Source organism: Pseudophryne corroboree, chromosome 4, assembly GCF_028390025.1.
Source record: "Pseudophryne corroboree isolate aPseCor3 chromosome 4, aPseCor3.hap2, whole genome shotgun sequence".
In the NCBI taxonomy this organism is placed as follows: Eukaryota; Metazoa; Chordata; class Amphibia; order Anura; family Myobatrachidae; genus Pseudophryne; species Pseudophryne corroboree.
The window spans coordinates 779,650,847-779,675,736 of NC_086447.1; the positions used below are offsets into that span (position 1 = coordinate 779,650,847).

Sequence of the window (24,890 nt, forward strand, 5' to 3'; positions counted from 1 at the left end):
AAGAGAGGGGGGGCACTAAATTTAGGCGCAGTATACATTTATATAGAAAAAGCAGCTATAGGGGACATAACTCAGTTAGTCCCTGCATTATATAGCGCTCTGGTGTGTGCTGGCATACTCTCACTCTGTCTCCCCAAAGGGCTTTTGTGGGTCCTGTCCTCTGTTAGAGCATTCCCTGTGTGTGTGCGGTGTGTCGGTACGGCTGTGTCGACATGTTTGATGAGGATAATGATGTGGAGACGGAGCAGATGCCTTTAGAAGGGATGTCACCCCCTGCGGGGCAGACACCTGAGTGGATGAGCTTATGGAAAGAAATGAGTGCACGTATAGACTCCTTGCATAAGAAATTTGACGACATGCCAAATGTGGGACAGCCGACTTCTCAGTTCGTGCCTGTCCAGGCGTCTCAAAGGTCATCAGGGGCTCTGAAACGCCCGCTACCTCAGATCGCAGACGCAGATGTCGACACTGATACTGACACCAGTGTCGACGACGATGAGTCTAACCTGATGCCCACTAAGGCCATTCACTGCATGATTGAGGCAATGAAAGAGGTGTTACACATTTCTGATATAAATACAGGTACCACTAAAAAGGGTATTATGTTTGGGGAGAAAAAACTACCCGTAGTTTTTCCCCCATCAGATGAATTAAATGAAGTGTGTGAAGAAGCGTGGGCTTTCCCTTATAAAAAATTGGTAATTCCTAAGAAGGTACTAATGGCGTTCCCTTTCCCGCCAGAGGATAGGTCACGTTGGGAAACACCTCCTAGGGTGGATAAAGCGCTCACACGTTTGTCTAAAAAGGTGGCACTACCGTCTCCGGATACGGCCGCCCTCAAGGAACCTGCTGATAGAAAGCAGGAGGCGATCCTGAAGTCTGTATACACACACTCAGGCATTATACTTAGGCCAGCTATTGCGTCAGCATGGATGTGCAGTGCTGCCGCTGCGTGGTCAGATAAACTGTCAGAAAATATTGACTCACTAGACAGAGACACGATTCTGCTAACCATAGACCATATCAAAGACTCAGTCTTATATATGATAGATGCACAGAGGGAAATCTGCCGGCTGGCATCTAAAGTAAGTGCATTGTCCATTTCTGCTAGGAGAGGCTTATGGACTCGCCAGTGGACAGGAGATGCAGATTCTAAAAGGCACATGGAAGTTTTGCCTTATAAGGGTGAGGAATTATTTGGGGATGGTCTCTCGGACCTAGTTTCCACAGCAACGTCTGGGAAGTCAGCATTTTTACCCCATGTCCCCTCACAGCCTAAGAAGGCGCCGTTTTATCAGGTTCAGTCCTTTCGGACCCAGAAAAACAAGCGTGGAAAAGGCGGGTCTTTTCTGTCCAGAGGCAGAGGTAGGGGAAAAAGGCTGCAACAAACAGCAGGTTCCCAGGAGCAAAAGTCCTCCCCCGCTTCTTCTTCCAAGTCCGCCGCATGACGGTGGGGCTCCACAGGCGGAGCCAGGTACGGTGGGGGGCCGCCTCAAGAATTTCAGCGATCAGTGGGCTCGCTCACAGGTGGATCCCTGGATCCTTCAAATAGTATCTCAGGGGTACAAACTGGTATTCGAGGCGTCTCCACCCCACCGGTTCCTAAAATCTGCCTTGCCGATTGCTCCCTCAGACAGGGAGGCGGTGCTAGCGGCAATTCACAAGCTGTATTCCCAGCAGGTGATAATCAAGGTACCCCTACTTCAACAAGGCTGGGGTTACTATTCCACACTATTTGTGGTGCCGAAACCGGACGGTTCGGTGAGACCCATTTTAAATTTGAAATCCTTGAACACATACATAAAAAAATTCAAGTTCAGGATGGAATCGCTCAGGGCGGTTATTGCAAGCCTGGACGAGGGGGATTACATGGTATCCCTGGACATCAAGGATGCTTACTTGCATGTCCCCATTTACCATCCTCACCAGGAGTACCTCAGATTTGTGGTACAGGATTGCCATTACCAATTCCAGACGCTGCCGTTTGGACTGTGCACGGCACCGAGGGTATTTACCAAGGTTATGGCGGAAATGATGATACTCCTTCGAAAAAAGGGAGTTTTAATTATCCCGTACTTGGACGATCTCCTAATAAAGGCGAGGTCCAAGGAACAGTTGTTGGTGGGAGTAGCACTATCTCAGGAAGTGCTGCACCAGCACGGCTGGATTCTGAATGTCCCAAAGTCACAGCTGGTTCCGACGACACGTCTACTGTTCCTGGGTATGATTCTGGATACAGTCCAGAAAAAAGTGTTTCTCCCGGAGGAGAAAGCCAGGGAGTTGTCATCTCTAGTCAGAGACCTCCTGAAACCAAAACAGGTATCGGTGCATCACTGCACGCGGGTCCTGGGAAAGATGGTAGCTTCTTACGAAGCAATTCCCTTCGGCAGGTTCCATGCCAGAATCTTTCAGTGGGACCTGTTGGACAAATGGTCCGGATCGCATCTTCAGATGCATCGCTTAATAACCCTGTCTCCAAGAACCAGGGTGTCTCTACTGTGGTGGCTGCAGAGTGCCCATCTTCTAGAGGGCCGCAGGTTCGGCATACAGGACTGGGTCCTGGTGACCACGGATGCCAGCCTTCGAGGCTGGGGGGCAGTCACACGGGCAAGAACTATGGTCGAGTCAGGAGACTTCCCTTCACATAAATATTCTGGAACTAAGGGCCATTTACAATGCCCTAAGTCAAGCAAAATCCCTGCTCCTACACCAGCCGGTGCTGATCCAGTCAGACAACATCACGGCAGTCGCCCATGTAAATCGACAGGGCGGCACAAGAAGCAGGATGGCAATGGCAGAAGCCACAAGAATTCTCAGATGGGCGGAGAATCATGTACTAGCACTGTCAGCAGTGTTCATTCCGGGAGTGGACAACTGGGAAGCAGACTTCCTCAGCAGACACGACCTCCACCCGGGAGAGTGGGGACTTCATCCAGAAGTCTTCCAGATGCTGGTAAACCGTTGGGAAAAACCACAGGTGGACATGATGGCGTCCCGCCTCAACAAAAAGTTAAAAAGATATTGCGCCAGGTCAAGGGACCCTCAGGCGATAGCTGTGGACGCTCTAGTGACACCGTGGGTGTACCAGTCGGTTTATGTGTTCCCTCCTCTGCCTCTCATACCAAAGGTATTGAGAATAATAAGAAAGCGAGGAGTAAACACAATTCTCGTGGTTCCGGATTGGCCAAGACGAGCGTGGTACCCGGAATTTCAAGAGATGATCTCAGAGGACCCGTGGCCTCTGCCGCTCAGACAAGACCAGCTACAGCAGGGGCCCTGTCTGTTCCAAGACTTACCGCGGCTGCGTTTGACGGCATGGCGGTTGAACGCCGGATCCTGAAGGAAAAGGGCATTCCGGAGGAAGTCATTCCTACGCTTATTAAAGCCAGGAAAGATGTTACGGCAAATCATTATCACCGCATATGGCGGAAATATGTTGCATGGTGCGAGGCCGAAAAGGCCCCAACAGAGGAATTTCAACTTGGTCGATTTCTGCATTTCCTGCAAGCAGGAGTGAATATGGGCCTAAAACTAGGCTCCATTAAAGTACAGATCTCGGCTCTGTCGATTTTCTTTCAAAAAGAACTAGCTTCAGTACCTGAAGTTCAGACATTTGTGAAAGGAGTGCTGCATATTCAGCCCCCGTTTGTGCCTCCTGTGGCACCTTGGGATCTCAACGTGGTGTTGAGTTTCTTAAAATGACATTGGTTTGAGCCACTAAAAACCGTGGATCTGAAATATCTCACGTGGAAAGTGGTCATGTTATTGGCCTTGGCTTCAGCCAGGCGAGTGTCAGAATTGGCGGCTTTATCATGTAAAAGCCCTTATCTGATTTTCCATATGGATAGGGCAGAATTGAGGACTCGTCCCCAGTTTCTCCCTAAGGTGGTGTCAGCGTTTCACCTGAACCAGCCTATTGTGGTGCCTGTGGCTACTAGGGACTTGGAGGACTCCAAGTTGCTAGACGTGGTCAGGGCCCTGAAAATATATGTTTCCAGGACGGCTGGAGTCAGAAAATCTGACTCGCTGTTTATCCTGTATGCACCCAACAAGCTGGGTGCTCCTGCTTCTAAGCAGACTATTGCTCGCTGGATTTGTAGTACAATTCAGCTTGCACATTCTGTGGCAGGCCTGCCACAGCCAAAATCTGTAAATGCCCATTCCACAAGGAAGGTGGGCTCATCTTGGGCGGCTGCCCGAGGGGTCTCGGCTTTACAACTTTGCCAAGCAGCTACTTGGTCAGGGGCAAACACGTTTGCAAAATTCTACAAATTTGATACCCTGGCTGAGGAGGACCTGGAGTTCTCTCATTCGGTGCTGCAGAGTCATACGCACTCTCCCCCCCGTTTGGGAGCTTTGGTATAATCCCCATGGTCCTTACGGAGTTCCCAGCATCCACTAGGACGTCAGAGAAAATAAGAATTTACTCACCGGTAATTCTATTTCTCGTAGTCCGTAGTGGATGCTGGGCGCCCATCCCAAGTGCGGATTGTCTGCAATACTTGTAAATAGCTATTGCTAACTAAAGGGTTATTGTTGAGCCATCTGTTGAGAGGCTCAGTTGTTTTCATACTGTCAAACTGGATATAGTATCACGAGTTGTACGGTGTGATTGGTGTGGCTGGTATGAGTCTTACCCGGGATTCAAAATCCTTCCTTATTATGTCAGCTCGTCCGGGCACAGTGTCCTAACTGAGGCTTGGAGGAGGGTCATAGTGGGAGGAGCCAGTGCACACCAGGTAGTCATAAATCTTTCTAGAGTGCCCAGCCTCCTTCGGAGCCCGCTATTCCCCATGGTCCTTACGGAGTTCCCAGCATCCACTACGGACTACGAGAAATGGAATTACCGGTGAGTAAATTCTTATTATAACTAGTCCTAACGTGTACATGTGGTAGGGAATATAGATTGTAAGCTCCACTGGGGCAGGGACTGAGGTGAATGGCCAAATATTCTCTGTAAAGCGCTGCGGAATATGTGTGCGCTATATAAATAACTGGTAATAACATAAAAATAACTAGTTCTATAATAAGACTGCATAGGAGACCACAAATAGGTTGAACTCGATGGACAATTGTCTTTTTTCTACCTTAGTTACTATGTTACTAATATATTTATATATACACTTAATACATAATATATATGTCATTCTCTCAGTAGGGGACCCAAAAATGTGGGATTTTGAATTTTGGATAAGGGATACTCAACCTATATATATATATATATATATATAGAGAGAGAGAGAGAGAGAGAAGGGTCGGCGGCACTCACAGACTGAGAAAAGAGGCTGAGTAGCTTATTCTATGTATATATATTCTATGTATTGAAATGAAGATCTACAAAGCTGATTTATATAAGGCAGAAACAAGTGTTGGGGTCACCTTGTATGTGTTAATGAAAAAAAAAATACTTTTATTAAATAAAGCTCAGGACAAAGCTAGAGACACACAACATATATTACACATTGTCGCAGCATCATATTCACAACCCAAACTGGTGTATCATTCAGTGTGATCAGGTGTGAATCCGGCAGAACCATATACAAAGATATGATGGGTGAATTGAAAACATAACAAATGTAGTCTCATTGAAATATTAGGAAAATACATAAAATCTGCACCATTGATTTAGTATTGCCAACAATTCATGTCTCGGCCACGGACATATCTGTAACCATAACTGAGTATTATTCCATTCAAAAAATTCCCCTGCTGTAGAAATCACAAATTTGTATAAATTTTTTCTCAGCACTTTTAAGGGGAGGCGATCCCGAGACCGCCTGTCAGGATCCCTGTGGTCACAGTGCCGACGCCGGAGTCCCGACAGGCGGTGAATGCCGCAGCTGAAATCCCGGCGCAGCAGGCTTTTCTCCCTCTATGGGTGTCCACGACACCCATAGAGGAAGAATATAACCTGCAGTGAGCGCAGCGAGACACCGTGACCGTAGTGTGGTGAGCGCAGCGAGCCTGCAAGGGGCTTTCTATCGCTCCCCCTGCTACTGGCATACTGGGGGCCCGGGATCCCGCTGTCGGGATCATGACAGCCGTGATCCCGGCCATCGGTAAAAAGTATGTATTCCCTTTTAAGACATAGGGGATGCCACCATTTTTTAGAATAGGTCAGTAGTCATAGAATGCAGCCTTTCATTTTATTGTAAATCAGTGACACGGTGAGTTTCTAGTTAATGGATAGGCTGCACTGAGGTACTGGTTAAACTCACGTCAGGCTTTCACCAGAGATATTATGCAGTTAAAGGAAAAAAATAACAGTTACAGCTAGTGGTAAGTCAACTTTAAAGGAGAGTTGTAGTCAGTGTTACTTTAATGTGGCATTTTAAATGAAATATAATTCAACTTTGTTTCAGAAAACATATTGGGTGGGATGTAATGAAGTCCGGCAGCCGTGCGGGATGCCGGCCGAACTCGGACATTTTCTTAAAGGGGCAATTGTGTACAAGACATGGTTTAGCCTTGTACATGATTGCCCCTTTAAAAAAATGTCCAAGTTCGGCCGGCATCCTGCTCGGCCGCCGATCTCGGACTTCATTACATCCTAGCAATTGTTTGAGCTGTTCCCTAAGTTAGCCTGTAGGTGTCACTGTTACTTATGTCTTCTATTGAGAGGTTTTGCGGCTGGCAAAATACATTTACTAGAATTTGAAACATAGAAACATAGAATTTGACGGCGGATAAGAACCACTTGGCCATCTAGTCGGCCCTTTTTTTTAACCTTTCGGTAACCTCAACCCTATTTGATTCTTAGTTCTTTATAAGAATATTCATATGCCTATCCCAAGCATGTTTAAATTGCTCTACAGTCTTAGCCTCTACCACCTCTGATGGGAGGCTGTTCCACTGATGAAAATGCAAAGAAAGTCACCAGGAAAGGGCTATTTAGAAAGCTCTGATCCATAATTTGTGACAGCTGTTCCAACAAACGCACACAGTTACAATGCTGTACCAAGACTTATTTGGAGCAAAACGTATATCAGCCATGTATAACACTATTGTAACCATCCCCTACAGGGTCTTCTACAAGATCAAGAGTCGCAATGCGCACATGAAGACTCACAGACAGCAGGAAGAACAGCAGAGGCAGAGATCCCAGAAAGCAGCTGTAGCGGCTGAGATGGCGGACACTATTGCAAAGACCATAGTGAGAACTGCTCTGCCCACTGACGCTGTCACACTGTATGATCACTTCAGCCTGATTACAGCCATGGATGAGGATTTTGACAATGATGTGGCCCAGGATTTAGAAGATGTTCTGGAGGAGACAGAGGTCATGCACTCCGATCTAATATTGGATGATGAAGACATCGATCTGCTGCAGGATGGGGCCGATTTGTAGCTTGGTGTCCTTTATTGGCCACCAAGGCAACTGGAGAAGTCTCTGTTTCCTCTCATAGAATCAGATATACCAGAGGGATTATATTTAAGGGAATATTATTATAACTGGCTAATAGGTGGGTTCCATAAACATCATTTTAGATGCCCTATTGCCACTATCACAAATGTATTTACTGGCTATAAACAGAACTATGTAGCTTTCTGGTAGAATGGACCATTTTTATTCTTCCTTGCAAAAATAAAAATAAATTTTATATTAACGCAGACACACACACACACACACGTGATAAATGTGCAGTGTCTTTCAAGCTGTTTACAATGTAATTAGAAAGGAATTGTGTCCATTAATACATATGTCACCTATACCTAGTATTGGCAGCCATTTTGTAGACCGAACTGGTGACATTTCTCCTGCATTAGGTTTTACCTTATGGACCCACAAGTAAGTGAGTGATATTTGGAATGTAAGTAAATAGAGGTTAACTGACATGTCCTGATGCATTATTATGTAAATAGGGTATCCTGGCAACACATATTCATCGATTAAGCATTACATATTCTTAGGGACATCTGATACGCAGAAACATTTTTGCAGCTTTCAACTCACTGTGCTGACTAAACACATTCTAATTATTTTAATTCTATGTTGTTGTCCTGATAAGTGAATCAACTGAAATGATCATGGCAATGCTTTCGGTATGTAAGTTTTGAACCAAACTCATATTGGAACCCTGGATGCCTATTTTGAAAAAAATTTTTCCTTAAAAAACAAAAATTACGTTTGAGGCGAGGTTTGTAGAGAAGAAAAAAAAGAACTGACTCAAATTCCGCTTGTCAGTTCCACCGTGGTCACCCATGGTTCTTTTCTCCTTCGGCCTATGCGGAACAAGCAGTGGGTGTTAATCCCCTCGCCTGTGAATAAGACAGGTGATTGTCTCATGGACTGTAAGAGGGAGTCAGGACCCAGCAGACCTGGCAAAGTAGTGCTGTACCTTTAGTACATATGTCTGCCTTTTGTTTATCTCATCCAACTTCACCCGAAGCTACTTCTTTAGTTTTATGTGGTAATAGACTACACATCTAGAGTAACTATCTTACAAAAAACTGAGCTTACTGTACACGCTGCTATAGCTCTGCATACCTGTACTTTGTTTTCTGACACTCTGCCTCTGTATCCCTTCTAACCTATCAGTAGTCACAGACTTTCACTAGAAATCAGTCATCAATTTGATGCTAACAAATAGATATGTCTTATTTACATTATGGGCGGTATTCAGTTCTTTCCACCCCCTTCCACAACCGTTCTGTTTCTGCTGACGGGCATGGTATCATAATTTCAGCTCGCTACCCCCGGAGCAGCGAGGCACCCTATCCCTTTATGCAGCTAAACCTGATTACTATGGGCGCAATATGTACGTTAACGGGGATCACTTTAGAAAGGAGATTGGGCGTGATATATGTGTCCCCCCTTCTGCACAAGGGGTTAGGTTTCTTCATACAGGTGTTTCAATACTGTTCTCTGACAGATTGTATTTGGTGTGGGGAAAGATGGCCAATGTAGGGATCATCACACAGCCATTTACATTTGTGGCACTAGCCGTCACACCTGAACTCACATCTGCACCCCATATGATCATGGAGTGTGTTTATATACCAATAGACCACACACATTAATATATGGGCTGTTCTGTTGCATCCATGTTCTTCTTTCTTGTTCTATATCCAAAGATGAATTTTAAACCCCACGGGGACCTTTTGTGGCTATCCCAGGAGTCTATAAAGTTACCCAATAGCAGAAATTTTAGTTTTTGCATAATGAATAATGACTTTGTCATTTCTCTGTACTCAAGTAAACACTAGGGAAGTTTGAATCCAGCTTATTTGGTGATCTGGTTATAACTGTTCCACATGAACCAAGTACTCAGGAATATAGGTAATGGTCTCAGGTACAGTCCTGCTCTGTGGTATTAGGTGTGCAGTAGGTTACACTGTAGTAAAAGATGCCTTCCGTCTGGATAAGTAATGATATGTGTGCATTAGCGCTCACTTTACTATTACACATGGCAGGAGCCCTGAGTGTGTAATGTACAATATACCCTGAGCCTCCTACCGGTGATGACCAAAGTCTACTGCCATAGTCTATCGACATTTTTAAAAACAAACTGTTCCTGCTGTATTTCAGCTGTATTTCATACACAAATGAATGACACGTTCTAAGCAAAGTTTGTTAAATATTTGATTCTATTTTAGCAATGTTTTAAAATAATATTATTTTTTTATTAAAAGGGTATTATCTAGTGCTTTTATATGGGTTATAGTTAGGCTTACCATACTGGGGGAGGGGGGGGGGGAGTCTATTTACTAAGCCTTGGATGGAGATAAAGTAACTGGAGTCCCATCCAACTAGCTCCTACCTATCATTTTTCAAACACAGCCTGTGACATGGCAGCTAGGAGTTGATTGGCTGGTACTTTATCTCCATCACATGCCTTTAAACAAGGACACTCATGAATTACACAGGTTCTGTGGCTGGCTGAGTTCAAGCCTGCATTTCATCTGGTTTTAATCAGCAACAGAACCTGTGTAATTTATGACTGTCCCGATAAAAAGAGATAGTATGGTAATCCTATTTATAATGGTTGTTTTTTATTTACTGCCTGTTAAATGTGCACCTATATCATTGATCTGTGCTCATCATCATCAACAGGGCACAGACTGATGAAAATAATAAAAGAAACACTGGCTATTTATTGGCCATAGTATTTAGGTATAAGTTCGGTACCCAGACTTTCCCCTACTTCCTTGACTCATTTCTCTCTGCTCCTGCGGTCTTGTCACTAAAGCAGTGTACAGCTATGATGGTAAGTGTTGGATGGGGGGTAAGCCTCCATTTTGTACCCCTCACCTACAAGCTAAGAACGCTTAAAATGGCTGCCTCCACCATGTATGCACAAAATGTCCACTGTAGTGGGTGACTGAAATTAAACATGTTGTGTACGTGGTGTTTACACTTCTTGAGTCTGCTAACTTCCATCTGAGAGAATCTAGGGTTGCTCTACTAGGGGTATATGTACTATACAGAAGGTTTTCAAAGCTAATTCTCTGACTGCAGGATTTAAAACGACAATAGCAATAAATCAAAACTAACCTATTTTAGCATTTACTACTACAGTAATTTTAAACTCAGCGGTCAAAGCTGCTGAGAATATCTGGCTTGGAAAACAGCTAATTAGTAAATTTACTGTAAAATTACAAAACAACAAGTAAGTAGGTGAGTGGCTGCAGACTGTAGCCACAGGAAAGACAGCACCACAACATGCAGACTTGGTAGAGTGGCAGTAGAGAACCATTTTAAAAAGGTGATGATAGAATTTCCATTCACATTGACACTTTGGGCGGTATTCAATTGTTTGAAAAGTCAGTTGGGTGCCTGTTTTTTCCTATCCAATAGACAGTAAAAAAAAAGACACCCTACCGACTTTTCAAACAATTGAATATCCCCCAAAGACCTGGTATAAACCAGATATGGACGATAAAGTTACTAAGCTGCTTATTAATTCACCTATGTCTAAGCAGAAATATCTTAAGGCCCCTACACATTCGGCGATGTTCCGCCGAGGTGCCCCACGGCTGATACGGATGGCGGGCAACCCGGTGACGGGGGGAGTGAAGTTTCTAAGATTGTCCATATTGGCCTGCATGTATAAGCGACGGGGCACCAATGATGAACAAGCGCGGGGCCGCGCATCGTTCATCGTTGGTGCCTACACACTGGGGCTAATTCAGAGTTGATCGCAGCAGCAAATTTGTTAGCAGTTGGGCAAAACCATGTGCACTGCAGGTGTGGCAGATATAACATTTGCAGAGAGAGTTAGATTTGGGTGGGTTATTTTGTTTCTGTGCAGGGTAAATAGTGGTTGCTTTATTTTTACACTGCAATTTAGATTTCAGATTGAACACACCCCACCCAAATCTAACTCTCTCTGCACATGTTATATCTGCCCCCCCGCACCCTGCAGTGCACATGGTTTTGCCCAACTGCTAAAAATTTGCTGCTGCGATCAACTCAGAATTACCCCCACTGATCGATATGAATGAGTTCTCGTTCATTAATGAACAAGAACGTTTATATTGTTCTGTGTTATCTTCCAGTGTGTAAGGCCCTTTAGTATAGACCCAGATGTATGAGTACAAGTATCACTGACCTGGTTTGGGAGTGTTGTGGACTCGGGGCTTCTTCCGATGACCGGGAAGAGGAACCGCCACTGGGTCGTAGTAGAGATGGCCGGATGTAGGTCTTCCTCATGCAGAACTAAGACGGCAGGCGGGAGGCCCAGAGGAATTCTTGTAGGTCTCCTGTAAGACAAGACTTGTAGAAATAATGAAGGCTGGGGTACTGAGATATTGGAGACACTGTGGTATTGAAGGCACTGAGGTACTGGGAGTACAGGGAGTGCTGGGAGACCCTTGGAGGCACGGAGGTGTTTGGAGGCACGGAGGTGCTTGGAGGCACGGAGGTGTTTGGAGACACCGAGGTGTTTGGAGGGACGAGGTGCTTGGAGGCACGAGGTGCTTGGAGACACGGAGGTAACTGGAGGCACGGAGGTGCTTTGAGGCGCGGAGGTGCTTGGAGGCACGGGGTGCTTGGAGGCACGAGGTGCTTGGAGGCACGGAGGTGCTTGGAGGCACGGAGGTAACTGGAGGCACGGAGGTAACTGGAGGCACGGAGGTAACTGGAGGCACGGAGGTGCTTGAGGCGCGGAGGTGCTTGGAGGCACGAGGTGCTTGGAGGCACGAGGTGCTTGGAGGCACGGAGGTGCTTGGAGGCACGGAGGTGCTTGGAGGCACGGAGGTGTTTGGAGACACCGAGGTGTTTGGAGGGACGAGGTGCTTGGAGGCACGAGGTGCTTGGAGACACGGAGGTAACTGGAGGCACGGAGGTGCTTTGAGGCGCGGAGGTGCTTGGAGGCACGGGGTGCTTGGAGGCACGAGGTGCTTGGAGGCACGGAGGTGCTTGGAGGCACGGAGGTAACTGGAGGCACGGAGGTAACTGGAGGCACGGAGGTAACTGGAGGCACGGAGGTGCTTGAGGCGCGGAGGTGCTTGGAGGCACGAGGTGCTTGGAGGCACGAGGTGCTTGGAGGCACGGAGGTGCTTGGAGGCACGGAGGTGCTTGGAGGCACGAGGTGCTTGGAGACACGGAGGTAACTGGAGGCACGGAGGTGCTTGTAGGCACAGGATGCTTGGAAGCACAGGTTGCTTGTAGGCACAGGATGCTTGGAAGCACAGGTTGCTTGTAGGCACAGGATGCTTGGAAGCACAGGATGCTTGCAGGGACAGGATGCTTGGAAGCACAGGATGCTTGCAGGGACAGGATGCTTGGAAGCACAGGATGCTTGCAGGGACAGGATGCTTGGAAGCACAGGATGCTTGCAGGGACAGGATGCTTGGAAGCACAGGATGCTTGCAGGGACGAGGGAGCTCTGGATCATAGCTTCCACAGGAGAAACGAAGATACTCAGGCATCGGATCTCTGCCTGGTATCTGATTTTAAATTCCCCGCCCTAGCCTGATTGGCGGAGCAGGCAGGTGACGTCAGACCTGCTCCGCCTCCTTGCCCTTGCTTGTGATGGCGGCGCCCTTGCTTCCGGGAAGCCGCCGGAGAGCAGCGCCGACCCGCCGCTGAAGCCGGAGACTGACAGGGGAAGAGAGGCGCCGGGCAGACCAGGCCACCCGCAGGGACAAGCGCGGTCGCCGCTGCCCGAGGTTCGTGACAGTACCCCCTCCTCCAGGAGTGGCCCCTGGACACTTCCCGGGCTTAGTCGGATGTCTGGAGTGGAAGATCCGAATCAGACGAGGAGCCGTTACTTCAGTAGCCCCAATCCAACTTCTCTCCTCAGGTCCATAACCCTTCCAGTCCACCAAGTACTGTAATTTTTTATGAAGATAACGAGAGTCCAGAATAGCTTTGATTTCAAACTCCGCTCCAGCTTCTGCCACTACGGACGTTGGCCTTGGGAGTGCTGAGTGGAATCGATTCAGTATGAGGGGACGGAGTAGAGAAACATGGAAGGCGTTAGGTATGCGAAGATGGGCAGGCAAACCCAGTTTACAGACCACAGGATTTAAGACTTGTAGCACAGGGTAAGGACCGATGAACCTTGGAGCGAATTTCATGGTGGGCACCTTCAACCGGAGATTCCGTGTGGACAGCCATACCCTGTCCCCAACTTTATATTGAGGTGCGGCTTGCCGTTTCTTATCTGCAAAGAACTTGTACCGAACAGAAACCTGCTTAAGATTAGTATGAACCTTTCTCCAAATTTGTCCAAAGTGTCGTAGAGTGGACGCTACAGCAGGAACCTCTATTATCGGAAGGCTTGGAAATTCCGGAACACGGGGATGGAACCCGTAGTTGACGAAAAATGGTGATTCCCCAGTGGAAGAATGAAACAAATGGTTATGGGCAAACTCCGCCCAAGGCAACAACTCCACCCAGTTGTCCTGTGAAGGAGAGAGATACAACCGAAGAAAAGTCTCTAGATCTTGATTGACTCGTTCCGTTTGTCCATTTGTTTGGGGATGATAAGCCGACGAAAACTTAAGTTTAATGTGTAGAGTTGAACAAAGGGCTTTCCAAAACCTGGCGGTGAACTGTACTCCACGGTCAGAAACAATCTCTTGTGGCAACCCATGCAAACGAAAATGTTCTCGGATAAACAATAGAGCCAGTTTCGGTGCTGTCGGAAGACCAGTCAAGGGCACAAAGTGTGCCATCTTCGAAAAACGGTCAACGATAACCCAAACGGTGTTGCAACCCTTGGAACAGGGCAAGTCAGTGATGAAGTCCATGGAAATGTGAGTCCAGGGTCTCACAGGGATAGGCAGAGGACGAAGTAACCCTGCAGGAGGCAGACGAGGAGATTTATGTTGTGTACATTGGGGACATGAATTAACGCAATCTTGTACATCCTTCCTCATGGTGTTCCACCAGTAAGACCTTTGCAGAAACTTGTACATCTTCTGAGCGCCGGGATGACCGGAAAACTTGGAGTTATGGACCCACCGTAGTATTCCTGGGCGGAATCTAGCTGGTACGGACATTCTTCCAGGAGGAGGAGCTGGAGTAGTTAAAGCAGCAGAGACAGAAACTGGATTCAGAATTAAACCCCGCTCCGGAGGTTCATCCTCGTCTGTGGGAACCTGTGAACGGGAAAGCGCATCTGCTTTAATATTGAGAGTCCCGGCACGGTACTTGATAATGAACGAGAATCGGGAAAAGAAAAGTGCCCATCTCGCCTGGCGAGGATTCAAACATTGTGCGGATTTGATGTACAGTAAATTCTTGTGATCCGTGTAGATGGTAAACACATGTTTAGCCCCTTCTAGAAGATATCTCCATTCTTCCAAGGCAGATTTGATTGCCAAGAGTTCCTGGTCTCCAATAGAGTAATTTCGTTCGGCTGGAGAGAATTTACGAGAGTGGAAGCCACACGGATGTAATTTCTTATCAGAGGAATGCTGGGAGAGGACAGCCCCCACCCCGACTGAAGATGCATCAACTTCTAAGAAGAAGGGTTCCTCGAAATTTGGTTGTTGGAGAACTGGAGCCGTCGTGAAAGCTAACTTTAAGCGAGAAAAAGCTACAATGGCTTCCGGAGGCCACAAACTAGGATTAGAACCCTTTCTCGTCAGGGCAGTAATGGGTGCAACAATGGTGGAGAAACCTTTAATGAATTTCCTGTAGTAGTTCGCAAAGCCCAGGAACCTTTGTATTGCTTTCAGGGAAAGAGGCTGAGTCCAATCACGAATGGCCGACAACTTTTCCGGATCCATGCGAAGCTCCGTCCCCGAGATGACATAACCGAGGAACGGAATAGATGTTACTTCAAAGGTACATTTGGAAAGCTTGGCGTAGAGATGATTCTCTTGTAAACGGTGTAGCACCTCTTTGACTTGAGTCCTGTGTTCGACAAGATTCTTGGAAAAAATCAGTATGTCGTCCAGATATACCACAACGCTCTGATACAGCATATCACGAAAGATTTCGTTGACGAATCCCTGGAAAACCGCGGGAGCATTACTAAGACCAAACGGCATCACCAAGTATTCGTAATGCCCATCTCGGGTATTAAAGGCAGTCTTCCATTCATCCCCCTCTCGGATGCGTATAAGATTATAAGCTCCTCTCAAGTCGAGTTTTGAAAAAATGCGGGCACCACGAACCCTATCAAATAACTCTGTGATTAGTGGCAAGGGGTATTTATTCTTAATAGTAATGTCGTTTAGGCCGCGGTAGTCGATGCATGGTCTCAACCCCCCGTCCTTTTTCTTCACGAAAAAGAAGCCTGCACCAGCAGGGGAGGAAGAGGGGCGAATGAATCCCTTGAGCATATTGGACTTAATATACTCCGACATGGCTTGAGTCTCGGGAAGAGACAGAGGATATGTGCGACCACGAGGTGGCGTCTTCCCTGGGACAAGGTCAATAGGGCAGTCCCAAGGCCTGTGAGGTGGTAACAGGTCAGCAGCTTGTTCCGAAAATACGTCCTTGTACCCTTGATATGCCTCCGGAATGTGCTCTTCATCCGTTTTGGAGGTAACACGGAGCGGACAAACAGGAGTAAGACAATTAGTGTGACAAAAGGAACTCCAGGACAGAATTTGTGACGACTTCCAATCGATGTGGGGGTTATGACTTTTCAGCCAAGGCATTCCAAGAACCAGATCATGGGGCATTTCTGGGATTACCAAGAGTTCCAAATCTTCCTGATGTAGAGCCCCGACCCGCAGCTTAACTGGCCCCGTGCGCCACATTATGAGACCTTTGGAAATTCTAGTCCCGTTGATAGCCGTCAGTGAAATTGGCCGCTCGATAGGCCGTAACTTTAAACCCAAACTTTGGGCACAGAAGGAAGAAACGAAGTTCCCTGCAGCTCCGGAATCCAATAGGGCTTCACAAGACCTGGAGACTGAATTGGAGACTAGAGTTACTGGAAGCAAGCAGTCCGAAGTTGGAGAAGCTTTTGTCGTAACTCCCAGCTTGACTCCTCCGGAACAAGCTAGGTCTGCCCGTTTCCCGGACGGACTTTACAAGATTTAAGAAAATGATCTGCGGCTCCACAGTAAAGGCAGAGTTTACCCTCACGACGACGCTGTCGTTCTTCCGGAGACAGTCGGGAGCGGTTAATTTGCATGGGCTCATCTGAGCTAGGTGAGGCCACCGGCCTAGGAGTAGGATTCCGGAACCTGGAACGATCCGAACGGTTACGTTCTCTTCCACGCTCCTGCATCCGAAGATCCACCTTGACGCAAAGGGAAATCAAATCTTCTAATGGATCCGGCAGATCTCTAGTAACCAGCTCGTCTTTCAGCCGGTCGGAAAGACCGTTCCAGAAGGCAGCTCTCAGGGCATCATTATTCCAGCGTAGTTCGGAAGCAATGGTCTGGAAATGAACCACGTACTGGCCCACGGAACGGGCGCCCTGCCGAACACGAAGCAAATCGGAAGAAGCAGTGGTCATTCTGCCGGGCTCGTCGAAAATCCTTCGAAAGGACGAGATGAAGTTGGTGTAGTTGGAAACCATGGGATCAGATCGTTCCCATAATGGAGACACCCAATCCAAAGCAGAACCTTCCAACAGAGAAATAATATATGCTACCTTGGACCGGTCTGTAGGAAAGTTGTGTGCAAGTAGCTCGAAATGTACCTCGCACTGGTTCAAGAAACCACGACAATTTTTGGGATTCCCATTATAGCGGGACGGAGTAGGCAACTGAAGGCGTGGAGTGACACCGGCCGATGGTTGAACATTGCTGGCAACGGCAACTGGTGCGACTGCTGGAACAGGAGCCGGAATTACTGAGGCCAGAGACGCCTGAATCTGATCCAGACGCCCGGACAACTGCTGGAGGTACTGCATCACCTGACCTTGTGCTGCTTCCTGACTTTGCACTCGAGAAGCCAGGTTCTGGATGGCACTAGAGTCCGTGTTCCGATCCCCCGAGTCCATGAGGCCTGAGTATACTATCACTGACCTGGTTTGGGAGTGTTGTGGACTCGGGGCTTCTTCCGATGACCGGGAAGAGGAACCGCCACTGGGTCGTAGTAGAGATGGCCGGATGTAGGTCTTCCTCATGCAGAACTAAGACGGCAGGCGGGAGGCCCAGAGGAATTCTTGTAGGTCTCCTGTAAGACAAGACTTGTAGAAATAATGAAGGCTGGGGTACTGAGATATTGGAGACACTGTGGTATTGAAGGCACTGAGGTACTGGGAGTACAGGGAGTGCTGGGAGACCCTTGGAGGCACGGAGGTGTTTGGAGGCACGGAGGTGCTTGGAGGCACGGAGGTGTTTGGAGACACCGAGGTGTTTGGAGGGACGAGGTGCTTGGAGGCACGAGGTGCTTGGAGACACGGAGGTAACTGGAGGCACGGAGGTGCTTTGAGGCGCGGAGGTGCTTGGAGGCACGGGGTGCTTGGAGGCACGAGGTGCTTGGAGGCACGGAGGTGCTTGGAGGCACGGAGGTAACTGGAGGCACGGAGGTAACTGGAGGCACGGAGGTAACTGGAGGCACGGAGGTGCTTGAGGCGCGGAGGTGCTTGGAGGCACGAGGTGCTTGGAGGCACGAGGTGCTTGGAGGCACGGAGGTGCTTGGAGGCACGGAGGTGCTTGGAGGCACGGAGGTGTTTGGAGACACCGAGGTGTTTGGAGGGACGAGGTGCTTGGAGGCACGAGGTGCTTGGAGACACGGAGGTAACTGGAGGCACGGAGGTGCTTTGAGGCGCGGAGGTGCTTGGAGGCACGGGGTGCTTGGAGGCACGAGGTGCTTGGAGGCACGGAGGTGCTTGGAGGCACGGAGGTAACTGGAGGCACGGAGGTAACTGGAGGCACGGAGGTAACTGGAGGCACGGAGGTGCTTGAGGCGCGGAGGTGCTTGGAGGCACGAGGTGCTTGGAGGCACGAGGTGCTTGGAGGCACGGAGGTGCTTGGAGGCACGGAGGTGCTTGGAGGCACGAGGTGCTTGGAGACACGGAGGTAACTGGAGGCACGGAGGTGCTTGTAGGCACAGGATGCTTGGAAGCACAGGTTGCTTGTAGGCACAGGATGCTTGGAAGCACAGGTTGCTTGTAGGCACAGGATGCTTGGAAGCACAGGATGCTTGCAGGGACAGGATGCTTGGAAGCACAGGATGCTTGCAGGGACAGGATGCTTGGAAGCACAGGATGCTTGCAGGGACAGGATGCTTGGAAGCACAGGATGCTTGCAGGGACAGGATGCTTGGAAGCACAGGATGCTTGCAGGGACGAGGGAGCTCTGGATCATAGCTTCCACAGGAGAAACGAAGATACTCAGGCATCGGATCTCTGCCTGGTATCTGATTTTAAATTCCCCGCCCTAGCCTGATTGGCGGAGCAGGCAGGTGACGTCAGACCTGCTCCGCCTCCTTGCCCTTGCTTGTGATGGCGGCGCCCTTGCTTCCGGGAAGCCGCCGGAGAGCAGCGCCGACCCGCCGCTGAAGCCGGAGACTGACAGGGGAAGAGAGGCGCCGGGCAGACCAGGCCACCCGCAGGGACAAGCGCGGTCGCCGCTGCCCGAGGTTCGTGACAACAAGATTTTCAAAGTAATGAGATTTTGACGATTTAGCACAAAGATCTAAATTAAAACCTTTTAACAAAATAAAACCTGCCTTGATTTTGCATTGTAAAAAAAATGCTACTTTAAATCTTAGTTCTAAATCCACAAAATCTCGGTCCTTTGCACATCTCATACTCTTACTTATGGTCCATGGCCTTTTTGCAGTTCTTGATGAATTCAGGCCCCATCAGAGAGTGTATATACAGAGTACTGAGAATTTATTTTATGACAGATTGAATATATTTTATGAAAGTATTTAACTGCTGTTATATTTTACAGTCATGAGGTGTAAATATGTTTTTTTTTAGGCTTTTGACTTTAAATTGTATAAACACAGACAATAGCCATATGTATAGTTCCTTACAGAATAAGAGACGATATTGCTTTGTTTCACATTTCTATGCATTTCTACTGCATTTGTTGTGGGATGATTTCTAGTTTTCTATTGTGAACTACAGATTTCAAAAACTGTTTTTGTTTTTTACTATATATGTAGAGCTGTATTTCTGCTGTATTTCAGATACACTGTATGTGACTTGGAGATCAGCACTTTGTAATAACGGTTGCCTTATTAATGTTCCTTGTCCCCAAGAGGGCAGTGTTTGTTGTCCAATTTGTACTTAAAATTTACAATAAAAAACAATGGACTTTTAGGCTTTCTGAACCGTTTTGGGATGGGAACAACGGTCCATTCTGCATTTTGTTAGCTATAGAGTGACTTAAGGATCTATATATTGTGTTGATATGGGGGTAATTAGCTTGGTAAGGGGGTGTGCTGATGCAGTGTCTAGGTGCTAAATCAGGATCCAAAGACAGCTTTTCTGGTGAATAAATGAAATAATAAAGCTTAACTGGCAGCATTCAACACAAATGAACAGAAAATAACAAACAGCCTAGCCCTCATTCAGGGCACTGACTCGCTTCTTCTCCCTTGACTAACCTTGGGCATCTAGTCTGCAAACACAAAGTCTCTCTCATGGAATCACAAAGTATCACACTCTGCTTCCTGCAGAGTAACACAGGCTCCGGCCTAGCTTCTTCCTGGCAACACAAATTCAGTCCCAGAGTCCTGTAGTCTTCCCTGCTACCTGCAGGGTAACACAGGCTTCTGCCTGGCTTAGCTTGCTGCTACAACTTTAAAAGTGCAGTTTACTCAGGGCTTTGTAGCCTACCCTGGAACATGCAGGTTTGGACTGGCTTTCTGGCACTCAGTAGCCTCCGAGCATATGCAATCTGTCTGTAGTGCCACTTGCACTGTGTGTCTCTGTCAGCCCCTGAGCTCTGTCTCAGCAGGGCAGCCTCTATGTGTGGTCACACCTAGCTTTTCTTCCTTATGTGGGTGGATCCCACACAAAGAAGACAATATAAATATATATATATATATATATATATATATATATTTCTCTAACGTCCTAGTGGATGCTGGGGACTCCGAAAGGACCATGGGGAATAGCGGCTCCGCAGGAGACTGGGCACAAATTAAAAGCTTTAGGACTAGCTGGTGTGCACTGGCTCCTCCCCCTATGACCCTCCTCCAAGCCTCAGTTAGATTTTGTGCCCGAACGAGAAGGGTGCAATCTAGGTGGCTCTCCTGAGCTGCTTAGAGTAAAGGTGAGGAGTAAGCACTATATTCGTGGCTCCGGATTGGCCAAGAAGGACTTGGTAACCGGAACTTCAAGAGATGCTCACGGAGGATCCGTGGCCTCTACCTCTAAGAAGGGACCTGCTCCAGCAAGGACCCTGTCTGTTCCAAGACTTACCGCGGCTGCGTTTGACGGCATGGCGGTTGAACGCCGGATCCTGAAGGAAAAAGGGCATTCCGGATGAAGTCATCCCTATCCTGATCAAAGCCAGGAAGGATGTAACCGCAAAAACATTATCACAGCAATTGGCGAAAATATGTTGCGTGGTGCGAGGCCAGTAAGGCCCGACGGTGGAAATTCGACTGGGTCGATTCCTACATTTCCTACAAACAGGAGTGTCTATGGGCCTGAAATTGGGGTCCATTAAGGTTCAAATTTCGGCCCTGTCAATTTTCTTCCAAAAAGAACTAGCTTCAGTCCCTGAAGTTCAGACGTTTGTAAAAGGGGTACTGCATATACAGCCTCCTTTTGTGCCTCCAGTGGCACTTGGGATCTCAATGTAGTTTTTTTTTTTGGATTCCAAAAGTCACATTGGTTTGAACCACTTAAATCTGTGGAGTTAAAATATCTCACATGGAAAGTGGTCATGCTGTTGGCCCTGGCCTGGGCCAGGCGCGTGTCAGAATTGGCGACTTTATCCTGTAAAAGCCCTTATCTGATTTTCCATTCGGACAGGGCGGAATTGAGGACTCGTCCTCAATTTCTCCCTAAGGTGTTTTCGGCATTTCACTTAAACCAATCTATTGTGGTGCCTGCGGCTACTAGGGACTTGGAGGATTCCAAGTTGCTGGACGTAGTCAGGGCCCTGAAAATATATGTTTCCAGGACGGCTGGAGTCAGAAAATCTGACTCGCTGTTTATCCTGTATGCACCCAACAAGCTGGGTGCTCCTGCTTCTAAGCAGACGATTGCTCGTTGGATTTGTAGTACAATTCAGCTTGCACATTCTGTGGCAGGCCTGCCACAGCCAAAATCTGTAAAAGCCCATTCCACACGGAAAGTGGGCTCATCTTGGGCGGCTGCCCGAGGGGTCTCGGCTTTACAACTTTGCCGAGCAGCTACTTGGTCAGGGGCAAACACGTTTGCTAAATTCTACAAATTTGATACCCTGGCTGAGGAGGACCTGGAGTTCTCTCATTCGGTGCTGCAGAGTCATCCGCACTCTCCCGCCCGTTTGGGAGCTTTGGTATAATCCCCATGGTCCTTTCGGAGTCCCCAGCATCCACTAGGACGTTAGAGAAAATAAGAATTTACTTACCGTTAATTCTATTTCTCATAGTCCGTAGTGGATGCTGGGCGCCCATCCCAAGTGCGGATTGTCTGCATTACTTGTACATAGTTATTGTTACAAAAATCGGGTTATTGTTGTTGTGAGCCATCTTTTCAGAGGCTCCTTCTGTTATCATGCTGTTAACTGGGTTCAGATCACAAGTTGTACGGTGTGATTGGTGTGGCTGGTAATGAGTCTTACCCAGGATTCAAAATCCTTCCTTATTGTGTACGCTCGTCCGGGCACAGTATCCTAACTGAGGCTTGGAGGAGGGTCATAGGGGGAGGAGCCAGTGCACACCAGCTAGTCCTAAAGCTTTTACTTTGTGCCCAGTCTCCTGCGGAGCCGCTATTCCCCATGGTCCTTTCGGAGTCCCCAGCATCCACTACGGACTATGAGAAATAGAATTATCGGTAAGTAAATTCTTATTATATATATATATATATATATATATATACTGTATATTCCAATATATATATACTGTATATTCCAAAATATATTCCAGTCTTCATATACAGAAAAAAAAAAAGACATTTATTATTACTACATGTAGATCAGCCATAGGGTGCCACTGGTCGATCTTTCGGTCCCCACAAAGGGCCTTTATCATGACCTCCCCATTATTCAGCAGCATGTCAGATAGAAATAATGCCATGCAGCAGTGTAGATTATTTGGGTGTGGTATGCGTGACCGGCGGTCAGGAGACTGCCGGTCAGCATACTGACGGCGGTATCCCGGCAGCGGAATGCCGACTGGGGGGAGGGGGCGAGCGCAACAGCCCCTTGCGGGCTTGCTGCGCTCGCCACGTTGTGGTCTTGGTGCATACTCATGCGCAGTTTAGACCTGATCGCCCGCTGTATGAAAACGCAGCATAGCGATCAGGTCTGAATTACCCCCATGGTTTTGCCCATTAGCTAACAAATTTGCTGCTGCGATCAGATCTGAATTAGGCCCCATGTTCATCTTACTGGTTTCAGAGGCACTTTTCATATTAAGGCGCAATTAAAGGATTTAGCAGATGCTAGGGTGAGAGAGGAGGACTTACACTGTGGAACGCATCAATGATTGACAGGATATCTGCTGGTCTTCTATAATACTATGGGTGCAGTTGCCGGAAGTACTGCTAACACTGTGGGGGTCATTCAGAGCTGATTGCAGCAGCAAATTTGTTAGCAGTTGGCCAAAACCATGTGCACTGCAGGGGAGGCAGATATAACATGTGCAGAGAGAGTTAGATTTGGGTGGGGTGTGTTCAAACTAAAATCTAAATTGCAGTGTAAAAATAAAGCAACCAGCATTTACCCTGCACAGAAACAAAATAACCCACCCAAATCTAACTGTCTCTGCACATGTTATATCTGCCCCACCCGCCCCCCTGCAGTGCACATGGTTTTGTCCATTAGCTAACAGATTTGCTGCTGTGATCGGACATGGGGGGTAATTCCAAGTTGATCGCAGCAGGACATTTTTTAGCAACTTGGCAAAACTATGTGCACTGCAGTTGGAGGCAGATATAACATTTGCAGAGAGAGTTAGATTTGGGTGGGATGTGTTCAATCTGCAATCTAATTTGCAGTGTAAAAATAAAGCAGCCAGTATTTACCCTGAACAGAAACAAAATAACCCACCCAAATCTAACTCTCTCTGCACATGTTATATCTGCCTCCCCTGCAGTGCACATGGGCCCTCATTCCGAGTTGTTCGCTCGTTCTTTTTCATCGCATCGCAGTGAAAATCCGCTTAGTACGCATGCGCAAAGTTCGCACTGCGACTGCGCCAAGTAACTTTACTATGAAGAAAGTATTTTTACTCACGGCTTTTTCTTCGCTCCGGCGATCGTAATGTGATTGACAGGAAATGGGTGTTACTGGGCGGAAACACGGCGTTTCAGGGGCGTGTGGCTGAAAACGCTACCGTTTCCGGAAAAAACGCAGGAGTGGCCGGAGAAACGGTGGGAGTGCCTGGGCGAACGCTGGGTGTGTTTGTGACGTCAACCAGGAACGACAAGCACTGAACTGATCGCACAGGCAGAGTAAGTCTAAAGCTACTCTGAAACTGCTAAGTAGTTAGTAATCGCAATATTGCGAATACATCGGTCGCAATTTTAAGAAGCTAAGATTCACTCCCAGTAGGCGGCGGCTTAGCGTGTGTAACTCTGCTAAATTCGCCTTGCGACCGATCAACTCGGAATGAGGGCCATGGTTTTGCCAAACTGCTAAAAAATTTCCTGCTGCGATCAACTTGGAATTACCCCCATGAATTGGGCCCATGATTGTACTGATATTTAGTGTGTATCTGATCACACAAGCAAGTTTATCAGAGAAGCAGGGTACACACCTAGCAATATATATTGGCTGATCTATTGTTCTGCCGCATATTGGAACGATATATCCTAAACATACCTTGTAAATCAGATATATATAGCAGGTGCTTTGTGCCCACCCTACTCTGTCAGCCATATCCGTAATCCAATCCTAATAACACCCCCCCACCTGTCTGTCACACCTTGTATGCATTAATAAACTATTTTCTCTAACGTCCTAGTGGATGCTGGGGACTCCGTAAGGACCATGGGGAATAGACGGGCTCCGCAGGAGACATGGGCACTTTAAGAAAGAATTTAGATTCTGGTGCGCTCTGGCTCCTCCCTCTATGTCCCTCCTACAGACCTCAGTTTGAATCTGTGCCCGGACGAGCTGGGTGCTGTTCAGTGAGCTCTCCTGAGCTTGCTGTAAGAAAGTCTTTTGTTAGGTTTTTTATTTTCAGGGAGCTCTGCAGGCAACAGACTCCCTGCATCGTGGGACTGAGGGGAGAGAAGCAGCCCTACTCTCTGCAGATAGGTCCTGCTTCTTAGGCTACTTGACACCATTAGCTCCAGAGGGATCGTACACAGGATCTCACCCTCGTCGTCCGGAGCCGTGCCGCCGTCCCCCTCGCAGAGCCGGAAGACAGAAGCCGGGTGAGCATAAGAAGCAAGAAGACTTCGAAATCG

The 24,890-nt window shown here is 47.7% G+C and overlaps 1 protein-coding gene across 5 annotated transcripts in view; it reads left to right on the plus strand.

The window, feature by feature from the left end:
• Positions 1 to 7,836, plus strand: part of TRERF1 (transcriptional regulating factor 1) — a 366,725-nt gene extending 358,889 nt beyond the window's left edge. For all 5 annotated transcript variants that reach the window (XM_063918304.1, XM_063918300.1, XM_063918302.1 and 2 more), the window contains one exon: positions 7,024 to 7,836. In XM_063918304.1, the coding sequence (XP_063774374.1) occupies positions 7,024 to 7,348 (325 nt within the window). In that variant the 3' untranslated portion in view covers positions 7,349 to 7,836. The remainder of the gene's footprint in view (positions 1 to 7,023) is intronic.
• The last annotated feature ends 17,054 nt before the right edge of the window (positions 7,837 to 24,890 follow it).